General features: G+C 41.0%; 1 protein-coding gene across 25 annotated transcripts in view; it reads left to right on the top strand.

The window, feature by feature from the left end:
* SH3PXD2A (SH3 and PX domains 2A) overlaps positions 1 to 14,776 on the top strand; it is a 338,938-nt gene that overhangs the window by 309,457 nt on the left and 14,705 nt on the right. For 17 of the 25 annotated variants that reach the window (XM_020788969.3, XM_020788973.3, XM_072995588.2 and 14 more), the window contains 4 exons: positions 1,400 to 1,517; positions 8,262 to 8,596; positions 10,947 to 10,996; positions 14,612 to 14,731. In XM_020788969.3, the coding sequence (XP_020644628.3) occupies positions 1,400 to 1,517; positions 8,262 to 8,596; positions 10,947 to 10,996; positions 14,612 to 14,731 (623 nt within the window). The remainder of the gene's footprint in view (positions 1 to 1,399; positions 1,518 to 8,261; positions 8,597 to 10,946; positions 10,997 to 14,611; positions 14,732 to 14,776) is intronic. The other 8 variants (XM_078389476.1, XM_078389473.1, XM_078389484.1 and 5 more) reach the window with 1 other exon arrangement.

The raw sequence follows: 14,776 nt of genomic DNA, 5'->3' as shown, positions 1-14,776 counted from the left end.
TCCATTAACTAGTGCTTTCTGGGAAAAGAAAACAAATGCCTTTAGCCTCCATGAGGAGGACATGCCAGCCTGTTACCCCCATCAGTCAGCTGTGTCTGTCTGTGGCGTTCTGTGTGCCCATTTAAAGGTTTATCCTGAAAATTTCTCCTTCTGCAAAAATTTGCTTCTCCGCAGGCCTGCTTATTCCTCCTTCTTGTTTTTGGATGCTGGTACTGTATTTTGGCTACATACAGAGCTATAGTATTGAGTTCATGGTAGCATAAATGCATTACTCTGGGGGCACTTTCTGAGTGAAGGACTAGGTACTGTGTCTCCCAGACAGGGATTGGACTGGATGATCTCTAAGATCCCTTCCAGCTTTATAGTTCTACTATTATAAATACTTTCAATTGATCAATTAGATGGCATGAAACGTCTCTCTCTTTTCTGGCTACAGAGAAATATGACTGCTAGAGGGATCAGTTTCTAAAATACTTTGTTGCTGTCTCTTCACCTAATCTCATACGATCGTTGTGAGGAGAAAAGAGATGAGGAGAGATCCTAGGTTTGTCACCTGGGAGTTCTTAACTTATTCCATTAATTTCTGCATAAACAGAGACATGTTTTCTCCTCGCACCCTCCTCTTTGGGACCATGGCGTGTCAGCTAGCACCACAATGAATATTAATACATATCCTTTCTAATTGTCTACTGCTAACTTTACTGCAAGCGTCATGTTTTAATTATCTACTGCCAGATTTAACTATCCATGTGTTGCTATGATCTCCATACAACACTAACAACACATGGATAGTTAAAGTCAGCAGTAGATAATTGAGGATGAATGTTAAATGAAGCTCAGAAAGTAACGCTTGCTTTTCTTTAGTGAAGGTTGGAGGATGTACAGTACAATCTAATCATGAACAAACGATTGCTGGCTGTGTTGTGCTCAAAAACCAGATTGTTTCTAGGGGTGTGAAGAGCAGAGGCCACTCCATTCCTTCCAGTTGGAGGAACGTTGGTGAGACTCCAGCTTCAGTATTCAGTAATGCAGTGCTCAGCATAACCATATGTGTGCTAAATGGAGCCAGCTGGAGCCAGCTCCTTCAGTGATGCTTTTGCTACTTTGGCAGCTAGCTTGATTTTTGACATTACCATATGTTAGATTCAGGGGAGCCCCCTCTCCAGAGACCCTGTCTCATTTGTTGGCATGGAAGGTGCAGGGCGGTGGTGACGAGCTGATACAGGCATGCTTACAGCATGAAAGCTAATAGGTACAGGGCCTCACAAGTGAGACTCCACCTCTCCAGTGCTTCCACATTTTAATTGTTACAAAATCATTTGAAATAGCAATCAGAGAAGAGGAACTGCAGGGACCCAGTTTTGCTCTTAACTGATGTTGCCTTCTCTTTCTTTGCTAGAAGAGAAATATGTCACGATCCAGTCATACACCAGCCAGGGGAAGGACGAAATCGGGTTCGACAAAGGAGTCACCGTGGAGGTCATTCAAAAGAACTTGGAAGGATGGTGGTACATAAGGTAAAGACTTGAGGGCAGCAAGATTATTGCATACAAATAGAATAAATAAATAAATAAATAAATAAATAAATTATTTGGATTAGTTAGCTTCACAACAATATCCTGCAAGCTTTTTATACCAAAGATAGGACCGGAAAATATTTTTACGTATTATTATGAAAATGCAGATAAAATTGTGCAGAACTACTTAAACAAACATTATGGTGTGTTCAGTATAGCACAATGCATTATGTGGAAATATTTTGCCTGGAGGAGTAGATTTGTGGGGGAAATTAGTGTCCAATAAATTGGGGAGGAGGGGACCAGTTCAGCTCTTAATGAGACTTTGCCTTTTAGATCAGTTCTTGAAGGTGATGGCTAGGATTTTAGAGAGAATGTATGCACAGACGTACATGCTGTATAACAACAACACGGTGTTTATGTAAAAGGGGATATGCTCTGTTAACGTATGAGTTGAGCTGTGGTAAGTTTTGAAAAATAGCAAATACAAAAAGTAATTCAAAAATATTCCTTTTGAAAGCCTTAAATTGTGAGTTCCAAGTGTAAACTGGACATTCTATGGCATTTCTCCAGATACATTAAATGCCACGTAAGCAGTGTGCCTTTACAGTGTTCAGCAGAAGAAACTCCTGTTGCTAATTGATACAAGAGAGATCACTGATGCAAATAGTATGTAGTCTTTTAGATTTAACTGCAGCATTAATGGTCTGATCCTATACATATATCCCTGGAAGCAAGTCCTACTGAGTTTAATGGGTTTATTCCCAAATCAGTGTGCAAAGAACTGCAGCCTTGGGCTATCAGGAAAAAGAAATATATTTGGAAAAACAATTGGCAAATGAATAGCTTTCCTTTAAAATTCTGTGGAATTCTGTTCCCTGGATGGCTTTAGCGCAGAGCTTGGATCAACAACTGTCAAGGCGAATACAAACTTATGAATCCCTGAATGCGGTAGGGAGATCTTCCAAATGACCCGTCTCACCCCAGGATCCTGTGAACTACCCTTTTGCTCACTTGCTTTGCATTTAGAATAGATGTTTTTCATAGATTGTCATTTGCTTTTGTAGTCTGGCCATGGTATAGCATCGGAGCTATGAATAATGGAACCACACAGAGTTCTGTGTGTTTCATAAACACATTTGCTGTTACATCTTCCATATTAACTCTCCCATCAATAATAAATGAAAGCTGATAGAGGCGGGTAGTAGATTCCCAACATGATGAGCAGAGAGTGGCTGGCTGCCCTATGTAAACCCTGCATATTTCTCCTTTTAAATCATTTATTGGACTTTAATCCAAAGCCAAGGGTTCAGGAGCAGAGTGCACAGTACTTTGCAGGAGAAGGAACAGTACCACAAACTCTCCCTGATTTTATTGCTGGACTCTTTTTTAGTTTTAACACATTCTTCTTGTCATCAGCAAACTTTCTTTTATCTTAAGCTGTGCAGGGAATTGGAGTCTCTTGTAGTCTTTGGTTTTTTCATGGAAGATGGATACCAGACATAGTATATCAGACATTTTTAAAAAAGAGAGAGAGACAAAAATGTTGTGGCACCTTAAAGACTAACTTAATATCAGCTTTCTTGGATCAAGTCTACTTCTTCAGACATAAGAGTGAAGACTGTGAAGGCAGTTACATTGCTTTAAAAAACTATATTAGTCTTTGAATCACTCTAAAAAGAGGTGAGTACACAACGCACATGTAAGAACAGATTAATTTGACAGGAAATCATGTTTTTTGGAGTGGCAGTGAATTGTTTTACTCCTCTGCCAGAGGTCCATTTATTTTAACATGGATGTGGAATCAATTCATTTACATTGATTCCTCCTATATGAATGTTTCTGTCTGTGTTAATTTGTAAGTAGCCCTCTTTGACGTGCCCCTCACGTGTTCCCAGGTTGTTTCACTAGCCTGAGGCCCATAACATATTCTCTCCTTTCTGCTGCAACCAGTTGACCTCTGTCAACGACCTTTAATTATAAAGTTGAACAACATAGGTTTATTGATTACAGTTTGCTTAATGGGGTTCTTCACAGACTTTAATGTATTCCTTAGATTAGTAATAACTTGTTTCACTCTTAACTCTCTTAGCTCTCTGTAAGTTCCACACTCTTAATTCCTAACTCTGCCACACTCTCTATCTACCACAGACTAACTTCTACTTCAGACTCTCATCTCTGACTCTAACTGTACTCCCGCACACTCTGACTCACCCCTCCCTTCTGGTTTCTCTGGCTCCACCTCATATCAGCTCCCATTGGTGTATGCAAATAACCTCATACATGAACTAAAGCAGGGTGATTGCCACACTCTCCCACTAGCTGACTCTCACAGCCACTTGCCCCTGCTATTGTGGGTTTAAAAGCAGGGAATGGGAGATAAGCCCAGCCATCAGTCAGGCTGCAGGAGACCCCTGCTGCTCATTCACTCACCCAAATCTTCTTCCAGTCCCGAGGTGAAGGGACAGATAAGGCAAGATCAACCCAAGGAAGCATCTCTTCATTGTGCCTGCATGCAAACCCCATAACTGGCTTCTGAAAGGCAGGCAGACAGGCAAAATGCTGCCCCCGCCACCACTTTGCTCTTCCTCCCTCCAGCCAGCCAATTTCAGCCCATATCTCCTCCGTTGCTCCAGCTGTGCATGTCTTTTGTTTGCATGTTTGTGTGTCAGTCATCTGTCACTACCAGGCTCTCCTATGCTTGTCAGTGCTCAGAAGGTGCATGTGAATGTTTTTTTCTAGCACCAGCTTGTTCGGCTATTTCCTACTGCACTTCCTTCCTCAAGGCATGCACACCCAAGATATACACACATACACATCCACCTCTCTGCCTTTCTGAATTTCAGCCTTCAGTTGGAGAGAGAGTGCATGCATCTGGCCAGAGTGATTAACATTGGATTAAACGTGTTTTCCAAGGGAACACAAACTGCCATTCAAACACCATGCAACTACCACCTGACTTGGTGTTGCTTTGACTTGCTTTCATTTACACCAATGCATATTCTGAACTATTGCTTTAATGTAAACAATCTCTGTATGACTGTCATATTTATGCATGATCCCACAACCAGGTAGGGAAACAGATAATGGCCAAAGCAACAATGGTTCTGGGGAAAACAGGCTTTCAGCTTCTTCCACTCCATCACATATTCCTGCCTCCAAGTACTTCACCTGCCACCCTGCATGTGCAGAGAGAAACGATTTTTGCTGATCCATAGTCTAGGAAATTAATTCCTATGTATGTCTGCTCAGAAGCAAGTTTTACCGGTATCAATGGCACTTACTGCCATTGGGTATGAGATTTCATGCTAACTGAGGGCTAAGCTACATATTACAAATAACCCATCATTGCAGTTGAAGTCACATTAATGTTTGATAGCCATGGCTGAAGGAGTCATTCCTGTCTGAGAAATCAGACTTAAAAGTAAGAATATGCCCAGGGCCTGAAGATTAGTCCCAAAAAAGTTAATTTGTGAACTATGGAAGGGGAGCAAGTCTTCTGCTATAACACTCACATATAGAGATGGGCACAAACTCCGGGTTCTGCAGTTCATGCCACTTCATTTACTGTATCATCGAAACAAGTGTTTGGCATTTCAGAATTCCACCTCCTCTGGTGGACGCCTACTCAAAGACAGCAGCCTGGCTGCCCTGTCCTGCCTCCTCTGGGCACTGCTTCTGAATGGGTGCCTGATGGAGGAGGCAGGGCTTTGAAGCACTGAACACTTGTTCAGCCAATAAACAGACTGGCATGAACCAGCAGTTTCTGCCCATCTGTAGTCACACATGCACAAAAATAACCCTTAAGGAATCCCCTCTTCAAATAATAGGTTGCTGTTTTGTTCCATCAAGTTGGAGGCAACTTATAGCAACCCTAATTGCCCTTCAAACTAAGTTAATCTTTAATGAGTGGCTTTACAAGTTCTTCCTCCACCACCGTCACCTAAATGGGGATTTGAACTTAAATTGCCTGAATCCTAATCCATCACCCTAACACTACACTACACTTGAGTATCTATCAAGAGGAAGGTATGATTTAGCCCTCAGTGATCGCTGTAAATGCCCAACTTCCTGCAGTCTCTATGTACCTCTTTTCTGTATCTTCACCAGCCACCAGTTTCAGAGGACTGTGAGAGATTTCACTTGGGATTTTGCAGAGGAAAGCAAGATGAGGAGAGAAAGGGCAAAGAGTGTCTTGCCTTCCAAAGCAAAATGAGTTTAAGAACTGATGAAATGAAACTATTGTTGCCAATATGTCTATTGCCAGAAAAGTATTTGCCATAATCTTTCTTAATCACAGAGTTGTAATACAAGAGAGAAAAAACTTATAATTAGATACTGTAATAGGTTCCACCTTAAAGTCCCCAGCATTCACCTCCTTAAATATAACATTTTCCAAAATTCATGGTTCTCTACTGATTCTCACTTCCCTCCCCCTACTCTCCCTTCCTGGTTTCTTTCCCCCTGGAGTAATTCCAGTGTTCTGGAGCTGGAAAACAGATGTTAAGGAGGGAAGAAAATGCTCAGACAAACGGAGGCAGTTTTTGATTCCTTCTTTTTCCCTCACTGCTATGGTTGAATATTAACTTTAGACTTTATGCAGCATTAAAAATAAGTGATTGGTTTTCAAACAGAAATGAAACTGTCCCCCTATTCCACCCCCTCACAAGGTTACAGCCTTCTGGTTCCATTCCATTCTCTGGTGTATTCTTTGCTGTATAGGTTGAGAAGATTTCACAAGCAGTTACTGTTCAATTTGCCATAAGAGAGTCAGTATATTTCATAAAGGCTAGCCATGGTAACTAGTCAGATATGAGATGTGATCTTAATGAAATGGCAATATAGGCTATGATTTAAATGGTTCAATTAAATATGCCTATAATGTTTATTGTCTTCATTTGACGAATAACAAGGAAACAATGTAAATGGTTCAATTAAATATGCCTATAGTGTTTGTTGTCCTCATTTGATGAATAACAAGGAAACTCCTTCTATAGATAGACTTGGGTTCTTTGTCTACAAAATGCTTTTCAGATTTCATGGCTTTCCTCCTGAAGGTGGGGAGAAGTTCAGAAACCAGTCTTTGAGCTGTGAAACAAACAGCCATTGCATCTTAAACAAACTGCTGTTCCATCTTCTGGTGGCCAGAATCCTGTTGATAATAGTATAACTTACTGCGGCAGTTTGCTAACAAGGCACTCATCATATTACCAGGGGCATGCCTCCTGGACAGTCAGGCATTAACCTTTGTAACGCAACTAGGACAGTTAATAAGTGGCACCTGCCTTGGTTACTCAACAGTGGGAAAAATGCTTTCTGCGTACATTCAGAGGCACTTTCTGGCCTGAAGAATCCCAAACAAAGTTAATGTGTTTAGTGACTTGAGAGAAAATAATTGAGAAGTAAGATGGGGATGGTTGTAATTTTGCACTGGGTGGATTATGTTTCCAAACATAATGGAGATCATCAGGAGATTCAGAGTACAGTGTCATCAGTATGCTGCTGACACACAATTCTATGTCTCCTTTACCACATTGGAGGCCATCCTGACGCTTGAGCAGTCGATCCGTGGCTTTGGTACTGGAATGAACTAGGGTGAAAAGGCTCAAAATGAATCCAGACAAGACTGAGATTCTGTTCCTGGGGACCCTCTGAAAGATTGCAAAGAGGAATCATCCTTAGACTGTATGGCACTGCCCACCTGTTTAGGGATCAAGTTTGTAATTAGGGCACTCTTCTGGACCATCTCTTTCTTAGTATTCACAGATTGCAGCCATGTCCAGATCGTTTTTTTATCAGTTTGGGCTTATCACCCAACTCTGCCCCTCCCTAGACGAGGACTCCCTCAGGACATTGGTGCAGGCACTGGTAATCTCCTGGAAATACTACTGCAATGTTCTCTATGTCGGGCTTCCCTTGAGACTGACCCAGAGACTACAGCAGGCCCATAACGCAGCAGCAAGACTGGTGATTGGTGTGAGCAAATTTGATCACATCGCCCCAGTGCTGCCCCCCCCACTCGATAACGGTTGTGTCTTGGACCAGGTTCAGGGTTCGGACTAGAGATGGGGGTATTTGTGTACAAATATCCCCACACAGGTGGACACCCATCCACTGCCGGCACCAGCTCCACTCTCCCTTCCAGTCGCTCCGGAGCTCCCAGTCAGCTATCCACTCATCAGCCTGGCAGGGAGATTCATCTTCCTGCCTCCAGCCAGGAGTAGATAGTCAATCAGATGCCCTGGAGCAATTGGAAGGGAGAGTGGAGCCAGCGCCCTCACTACGTCCACCTGTGCGGGGGTATTCGTATACCCCATCTCTAGTTCTGATACTCATGTATCAAGCCCTTCGTGGTTTGGCACCACATTAACTGTCGGAGCACCTTTCCCCAGTGTCATCTGCCTGACCCACCAGGTCTTCTCCTCAGGACAGGCTCCTCTGTGTAGCTATCCTGAGAGGCCCAAAAGTCATCAACTAGAGATAGGGCCTTCTTGGTGGTGACACCTATGTTATGGAATCAACTCCCAGAGGAGCTACGCCCAGCCCCTCCCTGTAATCATGTAAGAGGCAGATAAAAACACTACTGTTCAGGGAGGCCTTTCATGTTGACCTCGCTTAAATGTCTCACCTCCAGTCTTTCCTCATTCTGAAAATTGGTTGCACCATTCCTGTATCATCCTGGACCACAATGTGCTTCATTTTAGAGAAATATGAACCAAATGTAACTATTTGTCTAATTTCTAGGTACTTAGGCAAAGAGGGCTGGGCCCCAGCATCGTATCTGAAGAAAGTAAAAGATGATCTTCCATCTAGGAAAAAGAACTTAACAGGACCAGTTGAAATTATCGGAAACATCATGGAGATCAGTAATTTGTTAAACAAGAAATCTTTGAGTGACAAGGAAACCCAATCAGAAATCGAAACGGCAGAATCGCACATCACCAAGAAGGAAATAAGTTTGCCCATCTTATGCAATGACTCCAATGGCAATTTCATGACAGCACAAGACAAGCAGGTGTCCAAACTGGCCCAGGGATCTCCAGTCATAGCACGGATTGCACCACAAAGAGCTGAAATAAGTAAGACCATGCAAGACTCCTAATTTTTCCATTCTTTTAATTCTTTCTGCTTTTGCTGGAGCAATAGCAAAGTTGGGATAGTAAATCTATTCCGAGTTTTTATGTCCCCTTTCCCTAACACATGGAGTTTTATATGCATTTTTAAAATTTAAGGACGGCAAGAAAAAAATCCCATTAAGTGTGAATGAAATGTGCTATGGACAAATTTGGGCTTGCATTTAATGCAAAGTGAATGTTTTTTTGCCCGTCCCTGTTGTTTCTGTCATTATCCCTTAGCCTTCCAAATAGCCCCTTAGATAGTAAATATAGTGACTTAATAGTGCTGTGGTTCTGATTAGCTTCCATCCTGTTTTGTTCCATTGTGCATAAAACATCCCCCAGGACATCGTTTAACTACAGTCAGAGTTATAGAATTTTTTTGAGATAGGTAAAAATGAAATGCACAACATGCCAGGTTGCAGCATATGATAAAGGTTATTGATTGGCATGACAAACAACTTTTCGTATTGCCTTGTGGCATTTGTCCTAAAACAGAATAAAGTTGCCCAAAGCAGTGACTACAAATGCAACCCAACAGAGAAAGAATGAGGGAGAGGTTGGAAAGACATATAAGCATTTCATATAATAGCACTTCTTGCAAAGCAGATGGAGAGTATCTGGCATGTGGGCTAGAAGTCTCCATCCATTCCCAATCTTATCTTGAATGTTAGACCCCTTATGTGCCCACAGTCTATCTGCAGAAGTTTGACAACTCTACAGATTTGTAAGTGATTACAAGATAGATGGCTTTAAACAGGTAAAGACTATTTTTCCAAAAGACTCCAATCATCTTTTGTTGAAGCAGGGCCAGGTTTGTAAAAGTGGTGTTATCTGGGATCACATCCCTAGCAAAGTAAATTAGTGCAAGGACTTTTCATAGCTGGAGACTGGGATCACAGCAAGCTCCAGTGTGCATTAGGTTTGAGGTTAATAAGTATTAGAGCTCTTTTCACTTTTCCAAATACTGTGCGGCAAGAGTCCTGTATATATATTTGTTGTTGCTGCTGTCATCATTTGAACATACTCTCTGGGCAGTTTACAACATAATTATGCAAGGAACACTTTTCATATATGTAAATTTATGGGCTCATAGTTTCTGGCCTTCAATTAAATGCATCTGAGACTGGGGTCAAGACCCTAGGTACACACAAAGACTGACTGTATGTAAAAGACTGTAGTATTGAGAACAGCTGTACAAACAGAGCTGATATCCACTTAATAACTGTTGTGACATTTTAGCAGTCCTTAGAACAGAGGTACACAACGTGGTGCTCTCCAGATAACTTGGACTACCAGTCCCATAAATCCTACCCAGAGTTTTAAATCAGGGATTAGAGTATTTGTAGTCTAGGACATTTGGAAGAAACAATGTTTTCTACCAAAAGCACATAATTTGTGCTGTTTGAACTAGGTAAGTTGTGGTTACTTTTAGCCATTTCAGTCTCATATTGGGCCTGGATTTGATGCCAAAATGCCCATCTTAATGGGTGGCCTATAGCAGGAGAAAGGTAGGGGTGTGTACGGACTTTACCAGCTGAGGTGTCTGCTTTCAGCCATATTGTCTTTCTGGGCAGACTGTCATAAATGATCTTGGGTTGGGAGTGCTTTTAGATCTATCTTTGGGGCCCTGTGTTGATTGCATGGCACAAAATGCCTTTCACCATCTGAAGTCAGTGCCACAGATGCAACTCCTTCTAGACAGACGAGGACCTGGTCACTGTTATTCAACATGTGACAATGCCTCCATTAAATCCCTCTAATCCATTTTATGGGGACATTCCTTTCTGTAAGTGTTAGAATGTCACTTAGAAAACTACTCAAACGTCCCTTACCACAAAGTATACAAGTGAAGTTAGTAACTGTTTCAATGCTACTAGTCAGATTCAAAGTAGTGACCCTTATATTTTAACTTACCTAAACCCTTGAGCAGCTTGAAACTAGGGGATCTTAAGGGCTGCCTGTTCCCACATAGAACTCCCAGAGTACTACGATTGTCCTCAGAAACCTGCCTGTAGATCGAGAGACAGCATCTGTTTTGTTATGAGACTCCAATTCTAGAAGGCCCGCTTCAGGGAGCTTTAGTTCTGCTCTATTTTTATGCTACCTTTTCTGATTTTAGTAATTATCTGACTTGCATCTTGCAATGTGCTTTGGAAGTCTTTTGGCCAAGGACTGGCTTATATCAATATTTTCATGTCCCCCCCCCAATAATTAATTAATGTTAATTCTTCTTAATTGCTTTGAAAAGAACTTTTGATTGCAGGGTAGCATGTTCTGTTTAAATTGAGACTATTCCTCCATTCACCATTAGGCTCTCCAAATCTAAGAACGAGGCCTCCCCCAAGAAGAGAATCTAGTTTGGTAAGTGCTGGATTCTTTTATACTTGTGATATTAGCAAATATTTCAACATTGCACTACATTTGTATAAACACAACACAAAATGTCTATGCGTTTAGATCCTAAGAATATCTCCTGACATACAACAAAGAACAGAATTTTATTTTTTTAATTTAATTGTTTATACTAATAGTTAAAATGTAAAAAATATCATTCAGTTGGTTTTAGATTTAGAATTTTAAAATTGACTTTTTACTTTTTACCTTTTCTGAAAAATAACTTAATGTTAATTACTTAAAAATACTGGAATGTAACAGCAAAACACTATCTTCCTGTCCACCTTCTTATCTCAACAGCACATAAGATGGCAAAGCACAAACCACTGCTTAATCAGATAAATCTCCTCAATTGCTTATTTGAAACTATGTCTTCCTAACTATGAAAGCAACTCTAAACTTGCAGTTGCAGCACAAAAGGAGGGAAATTTTTTGTTTTACAGTTACAGTTATAATAATTCAGTTAGTTTGTTTCTGTGCTCCCTTTCTCCCCAAAAGGACCCAAGGCAGCTTATATCAATAATATCACAGTTATGCCTCTGTTACAGGAAAAGGGTATAGATTGCAAGTAACTAGTTACCTGTGACTGTTTACCTCCAGATTTTGATATAAATTACCAGGTATTCAGTATTTTACCAAAAAAATTCACAGCATTTTGCTTCCAAAAATCTTGCTGTAGAAGGTTTCTATTCCTGTTACTTCAGGACATTGTGTATATCTGTATCTAACAGGCCCATATCTTATTAATCTTATTAATCTGCTTGGTATGGCTAGGGCAATTGTGCTATTTCATCAGCAACAGGGGGAAAATGCTTGCAACACAGTTGTCTTTCCACTCTTTCCAACTAGCTGGGTGTAGTATACTTTGGCAGTAGTTCCCCAAGGTCCTTTAACTGGGAATGCTGGTGATCGCATCTATGTAAGCATGCGGTATGATTGAGGAATGGACTTTTTCCTTAATGTGTGAGCCACATCTCAGACCACAGCACACAGGAACAACCATAGATTCCAGCTTCTGTGATGTGGGAAGATTTGCAGTGCCTGTCCCATTACCCATGAAAATTAAGGAGCTCAGAATCAGTTATCAATGCACATGCCAGTAAAGTTGTCAAGTTCTTAGAGGGAATAAAAAATGTAATCCTGAGCACTTTACAGTACCAGTTTAGCTGTTGAGGGGTAAACTGGAAATACAACGAGAAGCAGATTCTATGGACTGCAATGATTTCATAGTAATTGCAGCTGTTCTTCAACTCTCATCCCCGAAGGACAATAAGGCAGGGTAGAGAAGGATCAAAAAAGGTAGCTAAGGGCTCTGGTTTTCCTTGATCTTTTTCTGACGTTCCCATGGAGACTTCCATGCCTTTCTGTGCTATGTATTCTGAAGCCCATCCTATCAACATTTTATATAAGACTTCTGGCTTATTTCGATGTGGTGAATGTAATGTGTAGCTAGGCTCTTAGTCTTGTTAATACTCTTTTCCCTTTTGCAAACCCCTCCCCCCCCCTTGTACTAATTTATTATCTTATTTGGTGTAGTTGCTACAATTTCGCTTTGTATACTAGCAAAAGACATAGAGAATTTCTAGTGTCCTGCTGTTTCCAATTGATTTAGTGTAATATAAACCACCTTGGAATCTGAAGATTATTTAGTTATCCTACACCCTGTGGTATATTAATATTTGCATTTGGAAGAAGTAATGCTAAGCATGTGAGTTTAAAAATTAAAGGTATCAGAGAAACTAAATGGGCTCAGAGCAGGAATATGAGGTCCAGAGGACATATGAAATCCATTTGGGGGGGGGTGACCATACTTGGTCATTTTAAATTATTTCAATTGATTTGTTTTAATTAAACCAACATTTCACTAATGTTTGTTACTAATGTCAAATCCTGTTGAGTAAATTCTCCTGTGTATGGGTGATGATTAGAGATGGGGATGAAGCACCAAAATGGCACTTTGTCTTGGTTGTACCATGAATTGCCCCCCAGTGACCCAATGAACAACAAATTAATTTGTCATTTGTGGGGTTATTTATTTAGTTAGTTAGTTAGTTTTTAGTTGGTTGGTTGGTTGGTTGGTTGGTTGATTAGTTATTTGCTTTCCCTCCTTTTTGCTATGCCTCCCATGGGGCATAGCAAGCGGAGGGAAAGCAGGGATCAAAGCAATCCCAGAGGTACGCTAAAGGCAGCACAGCTGCAGGATGGCTTTGATCCCTTTTCAAAGCAGGGATCAAAGTGATCCCTTTCTCCCTCTTGCTATGACCTGCGGGGCATACAAGAAGAGGGAAAGCATGGATCAAAGTCATCCTGTAGCAGTGGGTTGGGGGATCTCTTTGATCCTTCTTTAATCCCTTCTCCCTCTTCCTATGCCACGTGGGCATAGGAAGAGGAGGAAAGGGGAACCAAGCCATCCCACAGCCCCGGGGGTGGGATTCCCTTCCAGCAGGCTTTAGCAAGCCACTGGAAGGGAAAACTCCTCTCTGCTTATGCCCCCGAAGAACAGCTGATCCTGGGGGCATAAGCAGATAGGAAACAAAGGGACGAATATAAAAGGGTTATATTCATTGCTTCGTATTCATTGGCGTCTCTGGATCCCAAGAATGTGAAGCAACAAATATCTGAGGAATCAGGGATATTTAAAGAATATCCTGATTCATTTTTCTATTTGTCCCCATGTCTAGTGATGATGTCATTGCCAGTGAGAGATTGCTGGTAAATCAAAAGTTCGTGCTTCAACCTTGAGGCTCCCCAACCCGCCTCTAGTCGGTGTCATTGTAAGCCAATTAACCCTTTAATCACCAGCAACCTGTTGCTGCTCTTAACATCATCCAGAGGAGACAGATTGATATAATTATATATTACTGTAGTTAAAGTTTCAATCCCAATTATCATCTCCCCCCCCCCAAAGAGAGTGATTGCAAGCAGGCCAGGTCAGGGAGTTCCAAGATCAAACCTGCAACTCTTTAATTTCCCTCTACCAGTGATTATAGGCAGGTGTAATTTACTCAGTGGGATTTTAGCCACTAATCATTAATGTAACAAATTAATTTTCAAGTTTTCTTGAACACGAACAATAAGAAATTGATATTTAAAATTAACATTAGTTCATGTTCATGTTACTCATTTAATGTAACTATGGTGTTTCAAAGCACAGGAGTACCCTGTACAGCTCTGGTGACACACTACAAAAAGGATATATGGGAGCTAGAAAACTTATAGAAAAAAAGACAAGCAAAATTAGCATGGGTCTGGGGCAACCCCCGTGTGAAGAAAAGTGATAATAATCTGGGATGATATTTTTCCTTTTTTGGATCCTTCTTCATGTGTCAAAACCTTGGAACATAAAAAGCTGGAAATTGTAAGCTAGACAAAGCATTGCTCTTATGAGCCTTCTCGGAAATAACTTGTCTTATCTTCTCTGTGTATGAAACATCCATGGCTCCTTAGTCACACGGGTGCTAACAGAAATTCTGTTTGCCAGCTTGGTGTTTAAGTTTTAACTGGTTTGTAATAATTTAATTTAATTTGTCTTTTTGTCCCTATCATTTTTACTAACCTATATGTCACCGTTTCTTACCATAGGGCTTTCAGTTACCTAAACCTCCTGAGCCACCATCAGTAGAAGTTGAATACTATACTATTGCAGAGTTCCAGTCTTGTATCTCTGATGGGATAAGTTTTCATGGGGGACAAAAAGCAGAGGTAAGCCAGGAAAGGGAAACAAACCAATGACAGAATGATGGATAC

The sequence above is a fragment of the Pogona vitticeps genome, chromosome 3 (assembly GCF_051106095.1).
Source record: "Pogona vitticeps strain Pit_001003342236 chromosome 3, PviZW2.1, whole genome shotgun sequence".
Taxonomy (NCBI): Eukaryota; Metazoa; Chordata; class Lepidosauria; order Squamata; family Agamidae; genus Pogona; species Pogona vitticeps.
This window is presented reverse-complemented; position numbering and strand designations above follow the sequence as displayed.